Raw genomic sequence first — 14,488 nt, 5'->3', positions numbered from 1 at the left:
GAGGCATTTTCGTAATCGAGAAACCCACCTTTCCTGTGACTCCAGCTTGTGTCAAAGTTCATGTAGAATTAGCCAGCTGTGGATTGTAAAGAGCTGCTTGTCAGGTCTAGTCGAGAAAGGTCGACTGTTTGGGGGCTAGGGAAAGGTCCCCGGGGGGTGTGGCTTATTTAAGGAAAAACCAACCATTTCTGAAACTCTAGTTTAAGAGTCCCCAAATACCAGCATACCTATGAGGTTTGCCGATAGCTTCAGGACCCAACAGGAGATCTGGCTTCACCACAGAGAGGGAGGGAAGGCTATCCCACTTTGAGGAAGGCTATGTTCTCTGAGCGTTCCAAGCAGCCTTAGGCAGTTCTCTTCTGTTGATCTGACTTTTGCACCAAACTCGGAGGCTCTACCCACCCTTTTGGCCCCCTTCCCTCTTCCTTTCCCCTCTCCTCCCTGGGTGTCATGTCTGATTTGGGACCATGGTTGACAGAGTGGTTCCAGTTCACCAGGCAGGATCCCAGAGAGTCACAGTGTGGAAAACCCTCCCAGGTGACTTCCTAGGCCGGCGTCTCAACCTGTGGGCTCCACCCTTCTGTGGGTCACATATCCTGCATAACAGGTATCCTGCATGTCAGAAATTTACGATTCATAACTAGGAGAAATACAGGTATGAAGTCACAATGAAAGTAATTTTACGGCTGGGCAGTGGTGACGCACACCTTTAATCCCAGCGCTTGGGAGACAGAGGCAGGTGGATTTCTGAGTTCAAGGCCAGCCTGGTCTACAGAGTGAGTTCCAGGTCAGACTATAGAGAGGGCTATAGAGAGAAACCCTGTCTCGAAAAACCAAAAAAAGAAAAAGAAAAAAAAAGTAATTTTATGGTTGGGGGAATATTAATGTGCGGAATGGTATTAAAGAGTCCACGAATTAGGAAGGTTGAGACCCGCTGTCCTAGCCCATCCCGGGAGAGCATGCCTTAGAGAGAGAGCTTCTCGTGCCAAGGACAAATGGACCTCTTTGGGCCCTCAGTGCATCTCTCATATGACTCAAGTCTGACAACGCCACAGTGTTCTGTGGCTCTCCTTGGGAAGATGAAGACAAGCATCTCTTCACGCCAGCTGGGTGTCAGACCAATGATAAGATCCACCGGAGTCCAGCTCGGCGGTCCACTGAGCTTACTGTGGCTTCTGGGTTTTTGTTTGTTTGTTTGTTTGTTTGGGTTTATTTTATTTTTGTTTTTTCGAGACAGGGGGTTTCTCTGTGTAGCCCTGGCTGTCCTGGAACTCACTCTGTAGACCAGGCTGACCTCAAACTCAGAAATCCACCTGCCTCTGCCTCCCAAGTGCTGGGGTTAAAGGCGGGCGCCACCACTGCCTGGTTACTGTGGCTTCTTGCAGGAAGAGGAGGGGGGGAGCACAGCACGGGAACCCAGGGAACATAGCCATGGTGACCCAACCACAGAGACTGTGTGACACTGTGACTATCTGGGCTTTTCTTCTTCCCCCCCCCCCCCTCATGCTAGGAGTGTTCAGAGGGCAGAGCTGTGCAGCAGGAGGTCACAGCACTGCACTGTGACTCCTCCAGGGCAGCTCTGGGGTAGATGGAATAGCGCTCTACCATAGGAGGCTGTGTCCCTCTCCCTAGAGCCTGTGTACACTATTCTGGATTATCCGGTGGCCCCAGTGTCATCCTGTGCATCCTTATAAAAGGGGGTGGGGGGGCTGGGAAGATAGCTCGGAGGTTGAGAGCACTGGCTGCTCTTCCAGAGGTCCTGAGTTCGAGTCCCAACAACCACATGGTGGCTTACAACCATCCGTAATGAGACCAAATAACCTCTTCTGGTGTGTCTGAAGACAGTGAAAGTGTGTGTGTGTGTGTGTGCATGCTTGCACATCAAATATTTAAAAAAGGGGGGGGGGGAGGTGGGGGTCCGAATCAGAGGGTATTAGGATCACAGAAAGAAAATATTAAAGGAATGTAAGGACGGTGTGGAGTCAAGGATCTCAGATGATGTCAGGCATGATTGTACATGCCCATAATCCCGCCACTTGTGAGGCAGAGGCAGGTAGTTAGTATCTGTGAGTTCCAGGCTAGCTTGCTCTATGTGGCTTAATTTCAGGCTAACCTAGGCTACATAGTGAGATCCTGTCTCAAACAAAAATAAAACAAAACCAAGAAAGAGAAAAGGAGGGGCTAGAGAGACGGCTCAGCAACGAGGGAACTTTTCAAGCTCACGAAGGACTGAAGCCCATTGTAAGGTTCCAGGTTCCAGGCGGCTTACGAAACTAGTTCTAGAGGGATCTCATGCCTCCGACCTTTGAGGGCACCGGGACACGGATACATACCCACCTGGACCCCTGTGTGCGCCTCATACGTGTAATTAAAAAAATGCATATTCAAAAAAGAAGGAAATCTGAGTTGTGGAGGCAAGGAGGCTTGGGAGTTTAAGGCCAGCCTCAGCTACATAGCAAGTGCAAAGGACAGCCTCAGCTACACGAAACCTGCCTCAAAAAAAAGAAAAACAGAAGGAACCACCTGTAAGGCATGGTCTCCCTGGAGCATGCAAAAGAGCCGGCTTTGTGTGCACCCTGAATTTAAACCCCAAAAGATGATAGAACTTAGGTCATAGAACTGTCACGTTTGTGCTGGCCTGCGCATCAGCGTTTAACATGGTCGCGTACTTGTATTACTTTATGTCTGTCTCTGTGTGTACGTGTGTGTGTGTGTGTGTGTGAGAGAGAGAGAGAGAGAGAGAGAGAGAGAGAGAGAGAGTCCACATGTGCCTCCACACATCACAGTGCAAACATAGAGATCAGAGGATAACTTTCCGGTTTAACTCTCTCCTCCTGCTGTGTGTGTCGTCTCAGGGATCCAGCTCAGGACCTCAGGCTTGGCTCCAAGCCCCCGTTACTCACTGAGCCATCTCACTGGCCCGTGTACTTTTCCATAGATGTGTGACATGTTGGGTGACAGGGCCTGGTGCTTGAGTCTCAGGGTCCATGATCTTCAGCCTGTTTGGCTTCACCCAGAAGTGTAATGGTATTTCGTGGAAAGCTTCCTGTCCTGGGTTTCTTCTTAGTCCTAGGATAAGTGGGACAGTAGGTCACCCCGTGTCCTACCTGAGCAGATCACTTGGCTTCCCTTTGTGCCTCAGTTTCCTTCTCTGCAAAATGGGAATAATGCCAAGGTTCTTTTGAGAGTGAGTTGGGCTTCCTTGTGTACAGTAAGTACTTGGTAGACATTAAGCTTTATTCCCTGGGACCAGCACCTGTGGGCATTACGAGCTTTGGGTTTTTTTGTTTTATTTTGTTTTTTTGGTTTTTTGTTTGTTTTGTTTTGGTTTGGTTTTTTTGGCTGGGAAAGGATAGATCTTTTGACTCTTCCTGAAATATTTGTCTCCGTCTACCCTCTCCCGATCACCAGCGAGCCCCTTACTGAGGACGTCTCAGCCCATGAAAACTTGCTTCATGGGGGGCAACGTGACACTCATCTGCCAAGTGACGGGAGCCAACCCGCCTGCCAGGATCCAGTGGCTGAGGAACCTCACACAGCCCGAGTCTACCATCCAGCCCAGCAGCCGTTACGTTATCACGCAGCAGGACCAAAGCTCCTCCCTCACCATCCACAACTGCTCTCAGGACCTGGACGGAGGCTTCTACTTCTGCCGGGCCGAGAACCCTGTGGGGGTGAGGGCGGTAGACATCTGGCTGAGTGTGAAAGGTAGGTGCTCAGGGTGGCCCCAAAGGTTAGGAGCCTTTAGAGCACCTGGCACAACTGAGGGGGCGGCTTTGGGGCCTCCCTTCCTGGGCCTTCGTGGGCCATGGTCAACTGAAGATAGCATATCACTTGCCTGTGGTTTGACCAAGTGCCTGAGAAAATAGTGGGAGCTCCTAATCCTGGGAGCACCAATACATGCCTAGGACATAAAAAGTTGCCCTTTACTCTCAAAGGATATGCACTAGAACAGGCACATATATGCATTCATGTATGCGTGTTCTTCTTTCTTTCTTTCTTTCTTTCTTTCTTGGTTTTTTGAGACAGGGTTTCTCTGTGTAGCCCTGGCTGTCCTGGAACTCACTCTGTAGACCAGGCTGGCCTCGAACTCAGAAATCCGCCTGCCTCTGCCTCCCAAGTGCTGGGATTAAAGGTGTGTGCTACCACTGCTCGGTCAGACCTTTCTGTAACTATGAAAGCAAATCGGCCTACTAATGAGATAGACACATGCTTACTTTTACACTGCGAATTAAATTGCGGGCTGGCGAGATGGATCTGTGGGTAGTAGCCGGGTCTGACTGCCCAAGTTGGATCTCAGGGACACACGTAGTGAAAGGAGAGATCTGGCTACCTCACAGTGTCCTCTGACTTCCATGCACCTGCTCTGACATGCATGCACAAACACACTAATTTTATTTATTTATTTATTTATTTATTTATTTATTTATTAGTCAGCGTTGTTAGAGTACTTGGAATTACAGGCATCTGCCGCCACGCCTGGCTTTCTTCTACAGTTTCTCCCTACCGTTTAAAATTCTCCCACCACAGTTAAGGATTTAATTCAGACTTGGTTTTTGTGGGTGGTGCACGGTTGGATCAAGTTTCTTTTCCTTCCTTTTGGCCCTCCCACAATGGAGGGAGAAATCAGGGTTTCTCCCATTCCTTTTGCCTAGGATTGAGCTAGCTCCATCTATTCCCTGCTTCCTTTGTTCATTCTTGGGACAATATCAAGCTCCTTGACCGGTGGTGGTGGCACACACCTTTAATCCCAGCACTTGGGAGGCAGAGGCAGGCCGAGTTCTGAGTTCAAGGCCAGCCTGTTTTCCATTTGAGACAGGGTCTTGATGTATAGCCCTGGCCAGGCTGGAACTTCCTCTGTAGACGAGGCTAGACTTGAACTTGTGATCCTTCTACCTCAGGCCTGTGTCACCATTCAACATATCACACTTTTGTCTGCGTGGAGCCAGTACCTAAATTTTCTGTTCTGGCCAGGCAGTGGTCCATGCCTTTGATCCTCACCCTAGGGAGGCAGAGGTGGGTGGATCCCTGTGAGTTCAGGCTGGTCTCATCTGTAGAGCCAGAGCTACACAGAGAAACCTGTCACGAAAAACCTAAATAAATAGTTCTGTCCTGTGTTGGTCTGAGTGCTGTCTGTGGGGATCCAGTGCTGTCTGTGGGGATCCGGGCACTGTCTGTGGGGATCAGGGCGCTGCCTGTGGGGATCCACACGCTGTCTATGGGGATCCACACGCTGTCTATGGGGATCCACACGCTGTCTATGGGGATCCATAGGACCCGAACCACCAGAGACTTGGAGCTCTCCGAGGGGAAGCTGGAGCAAGGTGGGCTGCTGCTGGGCCTCTTACAAGGTCACCGCTGTCCCACAGATGGCAGGCAGCAAGATGGTCTGCTAGCGGCCAAGGTCAGGGCCACTGAGCGAGGAGGAATTGGCTGCAGTCAGGCTTGGGTACCTGGAGAGTTGGGCCAGGTCAAGGTCCAGCTACAAAAGCCTCAGGAGAGAAAACTTCTCTGGGGTGATGCAGCTCAACAGGACAGGCGCTCTGGGGGCTGGAGCGATGGCTCAGCGGTTAGGAGCACTGACTGCTCTTCCAGAGGTCCTGAGTTCAATTCCCAGCAACTACTTGGTGGCTCACAACCATCTGTAATGAGATCTGATGCTCTCTTCTGGTGTGTCTGAAACAGCCACAGTGTACTCATATATAATAAATAAATAAATCTTAAAAAAAAAAAAAGAAAGAAAAAGACAGGTACTCTGAGTTGATCTTTGGTGAAACAACTCATGCACTTTATTCCTTGTGGGTAGGACCTTATAAAAATTTTGGGGGTGGATTGGGATAGGCAGTTGTTTTTTATTGGCTTGGTGTGAGAGGTTAGGGATGCCTCATCTGCATGTGGAAAGACTTCCGGTGTCCTCCCTACGCAACTGACTGTTACTGTCCTCTCAATGGGGTATTGTGGTCCTGTGTTCCAGTGCAGGAACCTGGTGGAGAGTAGGTTAAAAGCCTGTCTGCCGGTCTCAATTATGAGAATTGCTGGCATTCCCGAATCTGCTCGACCTTATCAGGTTATCTGTCTGGTGGCACAGTCCACTGCCCGGAAGTCCTGGTCCATTGATCACCATGTTCAGTGTGGTACTAACTCCCACTCTCACTGGGGCCTTGGAGAAGTCCTAGTGTCTGGACCACACAGAGTTCCCCAGTTCTGCAATGTACTTTGATGTTACGTGCTTCGTCTGACTCCGTAAATTCTGTTTGCCTGAGGTTGATCTTGGAGAGGTTCTGTGGACATGAAACCAAGATGAGGCAAGAAAGAGGTGGATTTGGGATAAAGAGGGGAGGTTTCGGGTGTGATGGGGTTCATGGCACGATCTCTTCACAGAACCTCTGAACGTTGGTGGCATTGTGGGCACCGTGGTGAGCCTTCTCCTGCTGGGACTGGCCATCATTTCGGGCCTCATGCTGTATTACAGCCCTGCTTTGTGCTGGAAGGGTAAGATCACCTTGAGTTTCCATGGTTCTTTCTCAAGCTTTAAAAAGACAAAAGAAGCGTGTGGGCGGGGCTGGAGAGACGTGGGCGGAGCTGGAGAGATGGAGGAGCAGTTAAGAGCATTGACTGGAGGAGAATCAGGGTTTGATTTTCGACACCACGTGGCGGCTCTCAACTGTCCGTAACTTCAGTTCCAGGGCATCCCAAACCCTTTCCTGGTGTTCTTGTACACCAGGCGTGCATGTGGTGCACAGACATACCTGCGGGCAAAACGCCTGCACACATAAAAATGAATAAGTAAAAATTTACAAAGCTGTGGGTGGGAAGAAACCTCTATGGCCAGCTTCCACCCAGTGCCCCATCCTATAAAGCATCCTGGCAATGCTTGTGCGTGATAATAAGTCACTTAAGTATGTCCCCAAGCACTTTGAGTGTTTCTTAGGTGGTCAAGCTTTGTCAGTGTTAGTTTTTCTTTTTACTGTTTAGTTACACCTTTATTATTTGCTCTGTGTGCATGTGTTGTGTGCGCAGGAGGGTGTGGCTGTGTGTGCCCATGAGTGTCTATGCAGAGGCGTCTTGTGTCTTCCTCTCTTCCTCTGCTCTACTGACTTAAGACGGTCTGTGTGTGCTGGAGGCTCACCCCTTTGCCTAGGCTGGCTGGCCAAGGAAACTCCTAGGCGCCACAGGTCTAACACCCCTAACGATGGGGTCCCAGGTACTATACAGCTATGTCTGGCTTCTTAGGCATTTGGCTTTGATCTCAGGGCCTCAGGCTACTGAGTTATCTCCTCAGCCATCAGTGGTTTGATTGAAAACTCTTTGGATTGAGCCACTGTGTCTGGTTCTTATCTCCTCTTCTTTTCTCTCTTTCAGCAGGGAGCTCGTTCAGGTGAGTGTTTGGGGGATTCTAATCCAAAGCCTTTTCCCATCGTTCCTTGTCACTGCTGTTCTTACTCCTGATGGGATCAACTGTGCACCTGACCCTGGACCAGGAGCTTCCCGAGGCATTGTGGGGAAACCTCCATCTTGATGATGTCGTGGGGTGGGTATTGCGTGTCTGTTTCACAGAGGAGGTGGAGACCCATTGGAGTGATTTCTGCAGGTGAATCGAGGAAGCAGATGGTAGGGTCTGTCCTCTGACCCAGGTCTGATGGATTCCAGAGTCCTGTACCCCTTTACAATGGGAACCTCCAGGATGGGCATGCGGAAACATGGGAACTCTGTATACTCACGAGCCAGGTTACTCGGGAGTTGGCTTCTACTTAATTTTGTAAGAGCCAGAAGGAAGTCCAAATCGAAAGCCCCTAGAATGCGTTGGAAGACAAGTCAAAAGCATGCCCCAAAGTCCCCACCCCCACAGGGAAATTCAGCAAGGGAAAAGTAAACAAGTGGAATTTGTATATTTTATTTCCTCAAGGTGATCCTGGCCTGCAGAGAGAATTCTTCTCTCTGATCCATGAACAATTAGTTCCTTATTCTCTCTCTCTTTTTTTTTCACAATGGGATCTTACTGTTCTTGAACCTTCTTTCGTGGGAAACCATTCCCTTTGCCACTCTGGTGAAGGGCCACCGTCTAGGCAGATTTGTCATTCTCAGGCTTATAGTGCAGAGGAGACACTGATGAGGCCTTGTGGGAAGTGGCTAGGAAGCCATCCATGGCCCTGACACCAGTTGCTGATCCCAAGTCTTTTTGTATAGGGTATTTGGTTGGTTTCCGACCTAGGGACAAGGGACTGAGGTGAATATTTTACTTATCAAAGTAGACCTGGCTCCAGGTCCTCCCAGCATCCCTCAGTCCCTACCTGGCATACCCAGCCCCCAACCCTGAACTTTCCATCCCAGGGGCTGGGCTGCCCTTCCCCCAGAGGCTCTTCCCTTTATAATCCAGGCATTTTGATCCTCTCCTCTCTGTGTGCCCTCCCTTTCTCTCTCCCCCACCCCCAATGGCAGCTGCCCTGGCCTCAATCCTTGGGGCCAGTGAACTGGCCCACTGGCGAGCAGCTTCCCAAATAAACCTGCCTTTAATTTAGTCCAGTGTGGCTTGAATTGGCTCATTTCACAGGGGGTGGAGAAATAGCCTATCAGGTATTCCCAATCCTCCGAGCCTTCATCCCTCCATCTGTTTCACAGAGTGGTGTGAGGAGGGTGAATTGTGAGTGTGGTGCTGAGCTGGAACCGCCTCATTCCCTCTCAGAGCCCATGGCTGGGCAAGGCAGGCTGCAGCATGGTAAGGCAAGAGCAGTTTGAAGCCCGGATGCAGGACACGGGGCCCTCCTGCAGTTTGAGGGAGAGAAGACCTTACCTGAGGATCGGGAGAGAGAGATCTGTAGGAGTGAGACAGAAATACGGCCATTTGAGGAAAGAACTTGATTTTCGTTTTATTTTTTATTTTTCCATGTTTGTTTGTTGAGACCAGTTCTTAGGTATTCTGGGTTGGCCTCAAACTCACTGTGCTAGCCAGAGATGACTTGGAACTTCTGCTCTTCCTGCACCCCCCTCCCGGGTGCTGGAATCGCGGGCACCCTCCAACATGCGTACATACACACACGAGACAAATACTCCAGCCACTGAGCTTCACTCCCCACCCAGAATGTAGCATTTATCTCGATGTCACATTGAGAAATCCTGTGCTGGATGCCTGGGACGGCACGATAGGCACAGCATATAAACAGACACCCACAAAAGACATGGCACATGAAGAATTTCCCATAGTCCTAAGGGGATGGCAAGGAGACCCGTGTGGGCTCTTCAGTAGGGCTCGAGTTGAGACAAGATGACTTCCTGATTCTTTTCTCTCCTTTGGAAATTAGGGGACACGACATGGGTGATGTCATGGTTTTGGTAGATTCAGAAGAGGAGGAGGAGGAGGATGATGAGGACGACAAGGAAGATGTTGCTGAAGAGGTGGTGCAGGAGACGAGTGAGACAGAGGAGTTGCCGAAAGAGAGAGGCACGCATGGGCACATTCACAGGGTGACTGCCCTGGTCAACGGGAACTTGGACTGCGTGGGGAATGGACTCCAGGAGTTTCAGGGTAAGTCTTCCTCCCTTCCAGACCCTCATATCAGTGTAGTGAGCTTTCCTGGGGGGTGTCTCTAATAAATAGGGGCGATTTCCTAAAGCCTAGGCAACTTAGCTGGCTCAGGTTTAATCTGGAATCTGAGACTCTGTGCTAGGTTGAGTGTTCCAGTCTCAAAAAACCAAACTACAAATCATTTATGTGTCGGTGTATGCCACAGGACTGATGCTTCAGCGCACTTCAGCTGTGTTGCATGCGTGAGATTATTTGAAATACTGTATAAAGTGGGGCTGGCAGGATGGCTCAGTGGGTAAAGGCTCTTGCTGCCAAGCCTGCTGACCTGAGTTCAGACCCTGGTGGAAAGAGTGAATTCGCTCCCCAAAGTTGTGTTCTGACCTCCACCTACCCCCAATACACAAACACACAATAAAATGAAATATTGTATACAATTACCTATAAATGAGACCTACTTCAGGAAACTCTGAAATAAACAGAGTTCATGTTTATTTAAATTTGGGTCCACCCCATGGACTGTCATTCTGTAGATGCAAATTACCCACAGTCTAAAGTCCACATCACCTCCGGTCCCAAGCATTTGGGTAAATTTGGGTAAGATAATCAGCACGTGTTAACTACTAGCCCAGAGAAGAAGTCATCCAACTAAGTCCGTGGGAAAGACGCAGTACAGGGATTGTTGAATTAAGAAAGTTCTGTATTAGCCTGGCAGTGGTGGCACATGCCTTTAATCCCAGCACGTGGGAGGCAGAGGCAGGCGGATTTCTGAGTTCAAGGCCAGCCTGGTCTGCAAAGTGAGTTCCAGGACTGCCAGGGCTACACAGAGAAACCCTGTCTGGGGGGGGGGGGGGAGGGGGGGAAAGCCCGGTATTGTCTGAGAATGCCTGGGCAGCCTCCTGAGGACAGCAGCCTAAGCACGTTAAATGTAGTGGGGAAGTTTAAATGGAAGTAAAATGTACGCGGTGCAAAGAGAAAACCATGGGAGGAGTGCGCTAAAGGAAGGATTTGATTATCTGATGGTTGGTAGATTTAAAAAGCCTGAGATCAGGTGGTGGTGGCATACACCTTTGGTCCCAGCACTCAAGGAAACAGAGGCAGGCAGATGGACCTCTGAATTTAAGGCACAAGTTCCAGGGGCTGGAGAGATTGCTCAGTGGTTAAGAGCACTAACTGTTCTTCAGAGGTCCTGAGTTCAAATCCCAGCAACCACATGGTGGCTCACAACCACCTGTAACAAGATCTGACTCCCTCTTCTGAAGTGTCTGAAGACAGCTGTAGTGTACTTACATATAATTAAAAAAAAAAAAACAAAAAACTGCAAGTTCCAGGACACATGGGGTTATACAGAGAAATTCTGTCTCAAACAAACAAAGAATCAGAGCTGGAAGGAAGATGAGCTCTGGCAGGGGTGCTTTGATCTGGACCAGGTAGGTTTGTGGAGGAGCTGGCTTGGAGCCAGGTCTAGAAGGGCTAGCAGTTGAGTTTGAATGAGTCGAGAGAAGAGAGAACATTTTTGATCTTGAGTCAGGAGCATGATGGGTGGTGACAAGTGTTGTGATCATAAAAAGAGAAAGGAGTAAGAATATGTTCTACGGGTGTGTGGGGGAAGGGGGCGCCTCAGTGGGGCCCATGCAGAGGCATCCCTTCCCCTTGAGGGACCAGTTCCCCTCGGCTCTGCCTACCCTATTCAGGGCATGGGGAGGGGAGTTAAGAGGGTAGCAGAGGCAGAGAGAGGGAGAGAGTAGAGAAGCAGAGGCCAGCCATGACCACGTGGAGAGAGGGGGGAGGGGAAAGGGAAGGGAAGAGCCCAAGAGGGCAAGAAAGAACAAGAGAACAAGCAGATGAGAGAGAGAGGAGGGACCCTTTTATAATGGGCCAGACCTACCTGGCTGTTGCCAGGTAACTGTGGGGCGGGACATACCTGGCTGTTGCCAGGTAACTGTGGGGCGGGACATACCTGGCTGTTGCCAGGTAACTGTGTGGTGGAGCTTAGACAAAATTCTAACAACAAGCATCAAGCATTCTAGATTCTGACAGAACTAGGTATAGTAGCAGAAGTCAGCACTTGGGAACTGAATGTGGGAGGATCAGCAGTTGAGTTATCCTTGGCTACACAGTTTGGGGTTAGCCTGGGCTATATGAGACCCTGTGTCAAAACAAAGTGAAGGAGATTGTTGTATCCCCTGCCCTACCTCCTCCATGAAGTCCAATTCTTGGGGCTCACAAGTCACCAAGATGACAGGAGACAGAAGATTAACACTTCCCCTGCTGGTGAGATCACTCCATTCCATCTCTCTTGCCCCCAATAGATGAAAGTGATGGGCAGCAAAGCGACATTGGTCAAGAGGAAGACAAGCCAGTTTGAGGAGGAGGAGGAGGAGGATCCGCCGTCAGTGCTGTCTCGCAAGTTCAGTCCATTCTGGCCACCCTCTCGCCATGCTGCCCTGGAGAGCTTGTGTTAGAGACCGCTGGGGTTTCTGCAGACACTGCATCTCCTCTTCCGTCATCTCCCACTGGTTTCCTTTGGTGTGAGCCACCTCAGCGGTGTAAAATGCACTGAGAAGGAGCTGCCGGTGTGGGGCATGGCGTTTGAGGGGTCACTTGGCTGTGACGCCTGGCTCTACCCAGGTGATTTACTGTGACAGACACTGGTTGGGGGCTGGGGTGGCTGGGCACTTGGTACCTGTGCACAGTGCTCCTAGTTGAGGTGTGTAGCCAGCTTACCTAGCACGTATGTGGAGGCGGGGCTCTTTGATCACTGTTGAGGTGAGGCACCAGACCCCTTCCTGGCAGAGGGGAGGTGTCAACTACCAGAAGGCAGTTGGATTGGGCCTGAGGCTTGGAATCTTTATTGTTTTGCGTCTGTTTTCCTATCTAGAAAACCCATGAAGCAGTACCAACTTTCCAGGCTCCTGAGAGATGGAGGCTGTAGTTCGGGGTATAGGGGTGCCTAGGGAGGGGTTCCACAGAGCTATGCAGGGGCCTTCATTGTAGACTCTCAGCTCTGCCTACCCTAACTATGCTTTTGTCCCTGAGAGAGGGGTGCACCTTTCCTTAGAGCCCTCGCGGTATACAGACAGAGCTGCATATGGTTATAAAAGCCTCCTAAGTGATGGACCTAAGGCTTCTTCCTCATGCCTCCTGTGCTAAGCAAGAAGAACACTTCCTAACAGAGTATAACTTAATACGAACTGGACAGTCCACTTGTACTCAATGTCTGTGTCTTGGAAATGGGAGTATGTGTTTCCATCCTACTTATTAGGACAGTAAGCTCCAAAAGAAAATAGTGGGTGATAACTTTAGCTTGGGATAGCTAGGTTCTGGGGGTTTTTATTTTATTTTTTTAATTTTATGTAAACATTGTGAAGTCAGGGATCTTCTAAGGGTGCGATAGGTCTGTGCTCACCATGGAAATCCAACTTGAAATTTGCACTCTGTACTTGTGCACATCCTGCTCCAACAGGACAAGATCTAAGGCTTTAAGGACAGCCTAACACTGGGGCCCAAGATTCCTGAGGAGCTGGTTAACAGAAGTACCTTGCATGATGTGGGAGGGGCTGTCTGTTCTCTTTGAGTTCAGGGACTAAAGTGAAGAAACCACTCCCTGTGTGGCCCATCCTGAGCTCAGGGCACGAGGAGTCCACCTGGCTGAGAATTGGAGCCCTTGGGAATGGTTGTGACTTTGTGCAGTTCCCTTGCTTCCTGGTGCTTAGGTACTGGATCACTCCAGTCTCACAGTGGGGATACTCAGGTTGCCTTCAGTCCTGTGAGCTGGCTTTTCCCGTGAGGCCTGATGACAGAGTTCCTGAGTTTGGTCTGTGACTCAGAGAGGCAACTTTAAAAGAGAAATTTAGCCGGGAAGTTGCTAGCTGCGAACATGGTGAATGTTTTGTGAGACCACTCGGTGCTTCCCACAGCTTCCTCTTGTGTGCACACCCGGCAGTAGGAAATATTTGAGGGTTTTTCCACTAGCAAATGTGAGCTTCGAGGGCTTGGTGCCAAATGCTCTTCTCAAGCCCTAACCAGTTAACACTGTCAATTTTATCAGACTGTGTGCACATTTCTAAAATGGCAGTTAAGAGCCCGGGCACCAAAGGGCTTTGTTTTAAGGCTTTGTGAAAAACTGGAGCCCACATCCCCTCTTTCCCTTAATGCAATCCATACCCAGATCTCAAGGCATATGTTGTCAAATGCCAAAATACAATTTGTGCATTGGTCTTTAAAAAATAAATAATTCTTATCTGTATGTATTAGTTAACTGATGAGATCCACTTGGTAGAACTAGGAAGAAAACCACTTCGTGGTTGTTTTAATCACACTGATCTCCCTCAAAACCCAGTAGTCATGGGAGACAGGTTCTACATTCCTGTGGCTTTGGCATTAGCTCCATTTCTCACAGTCGTGAAGGAAGCGTCCTCACTGGGTACATCTTTTGTACAGTAAGTGCCAATCCAGATTTCTCACCACAGGACTGGCTGCCTCAAAGAAAAGCTGCAGATGGTTCGACATGGTTGCCCTTACCATTTCATGGGGAAATTTGGGAGGAATTAGTTCTAAGGTTATAATTTTTAAGACTTTGGAATAAAGTTACTTTTTTTAAACATATATTTCAATGATCTTGATTTATGCCTTACTAGTGGATGTAAAGAATGGAGGCTCAGACTTGTGCCTGTAATCCCTGCACTTGGGAAGCTGAGGCAGGACTTCTGTGGGATTCATTGAATCCAGCCAAGGCTACAGAATGAGACCTTATCTAGAACAATCAGCAGCGCTAGCTAGCAAGGTGACTCGACCTGTAAAGGTATTTACTTCCAAGCCTAAATTCAATCTCTGGGACCCACTTATTCCCAAAAGTTGTCCCTACATGCATGCCATGGGAATCCCTCAACTAGCTGCATTCACACACAAGATAAAGAAATGGACATTAAAAAGCCCATTGGAAAAAGGAGCTGAAAAGGTGGTTTT

The 14,488-nt window shown here is 49.4% G+C and overlaps 1 protein-coding gene across 2 annotated transcripts in view; it reads left to right on the top strand.

The window, feature by feature from the left end:
• Vsig10 (V-set and immunoglobulin domain containing 10) overlaps positions 1–14,128 on the top strand; it is a 34,651-nt gene extending 20,523 nt beyond the window's left edge. The window contains exons 5-9 of one of the 2 annotated variants that reach the window (XM_052168083.1): positions 3,412–3,708; positions 6,382–6,492; positions 7,366–7,378; positions 9,300–9,523; positions 11,833–14,128. In XM_052168083.1, the coding sequence (XP_052024043.1) occupies positions 3,412–3,708; positions 6,382–6,492; positions 7,366–7,378; positions 9,300–9,523; positions 11,833–11,888 (701 nt within the window). In that variant the 3' untranslated portion in view covers positions 11,889–14,128. Of the gene's footprint in view, positions 1–3,411; positions 3,709–6,381; positions 6,493–7,362; positions 7,379–9,299; positions 9,524–11,832 lie in introns of both variants that reach the window. The other variant, XM_052168082.1, reaches the window with a different exon arrangement.
• The last annotated feature ends 360 nt before the right edge of the window (positions 14,129–14,488 follow it).

This window comes from Apodemus sylvaticus, chromosome 22 (assembly GCF_947179515.1).
Source record: "Apodemus sylvaticus chromosome 22, mApoSyl1.1, whole genome shotgun sequence".
Taxonomy (NCBI): domain Eukaryota; kingdom Metazoa; phylum Chordata; class Mammalia; order Rodentia; family Muridae; genus Apodemus; species Apodemus sylvaticus.
Note: the sequence above shows the minus strand (reverse complement) of the source record. Positions and strands in the feature narration are given on the sequence as shown.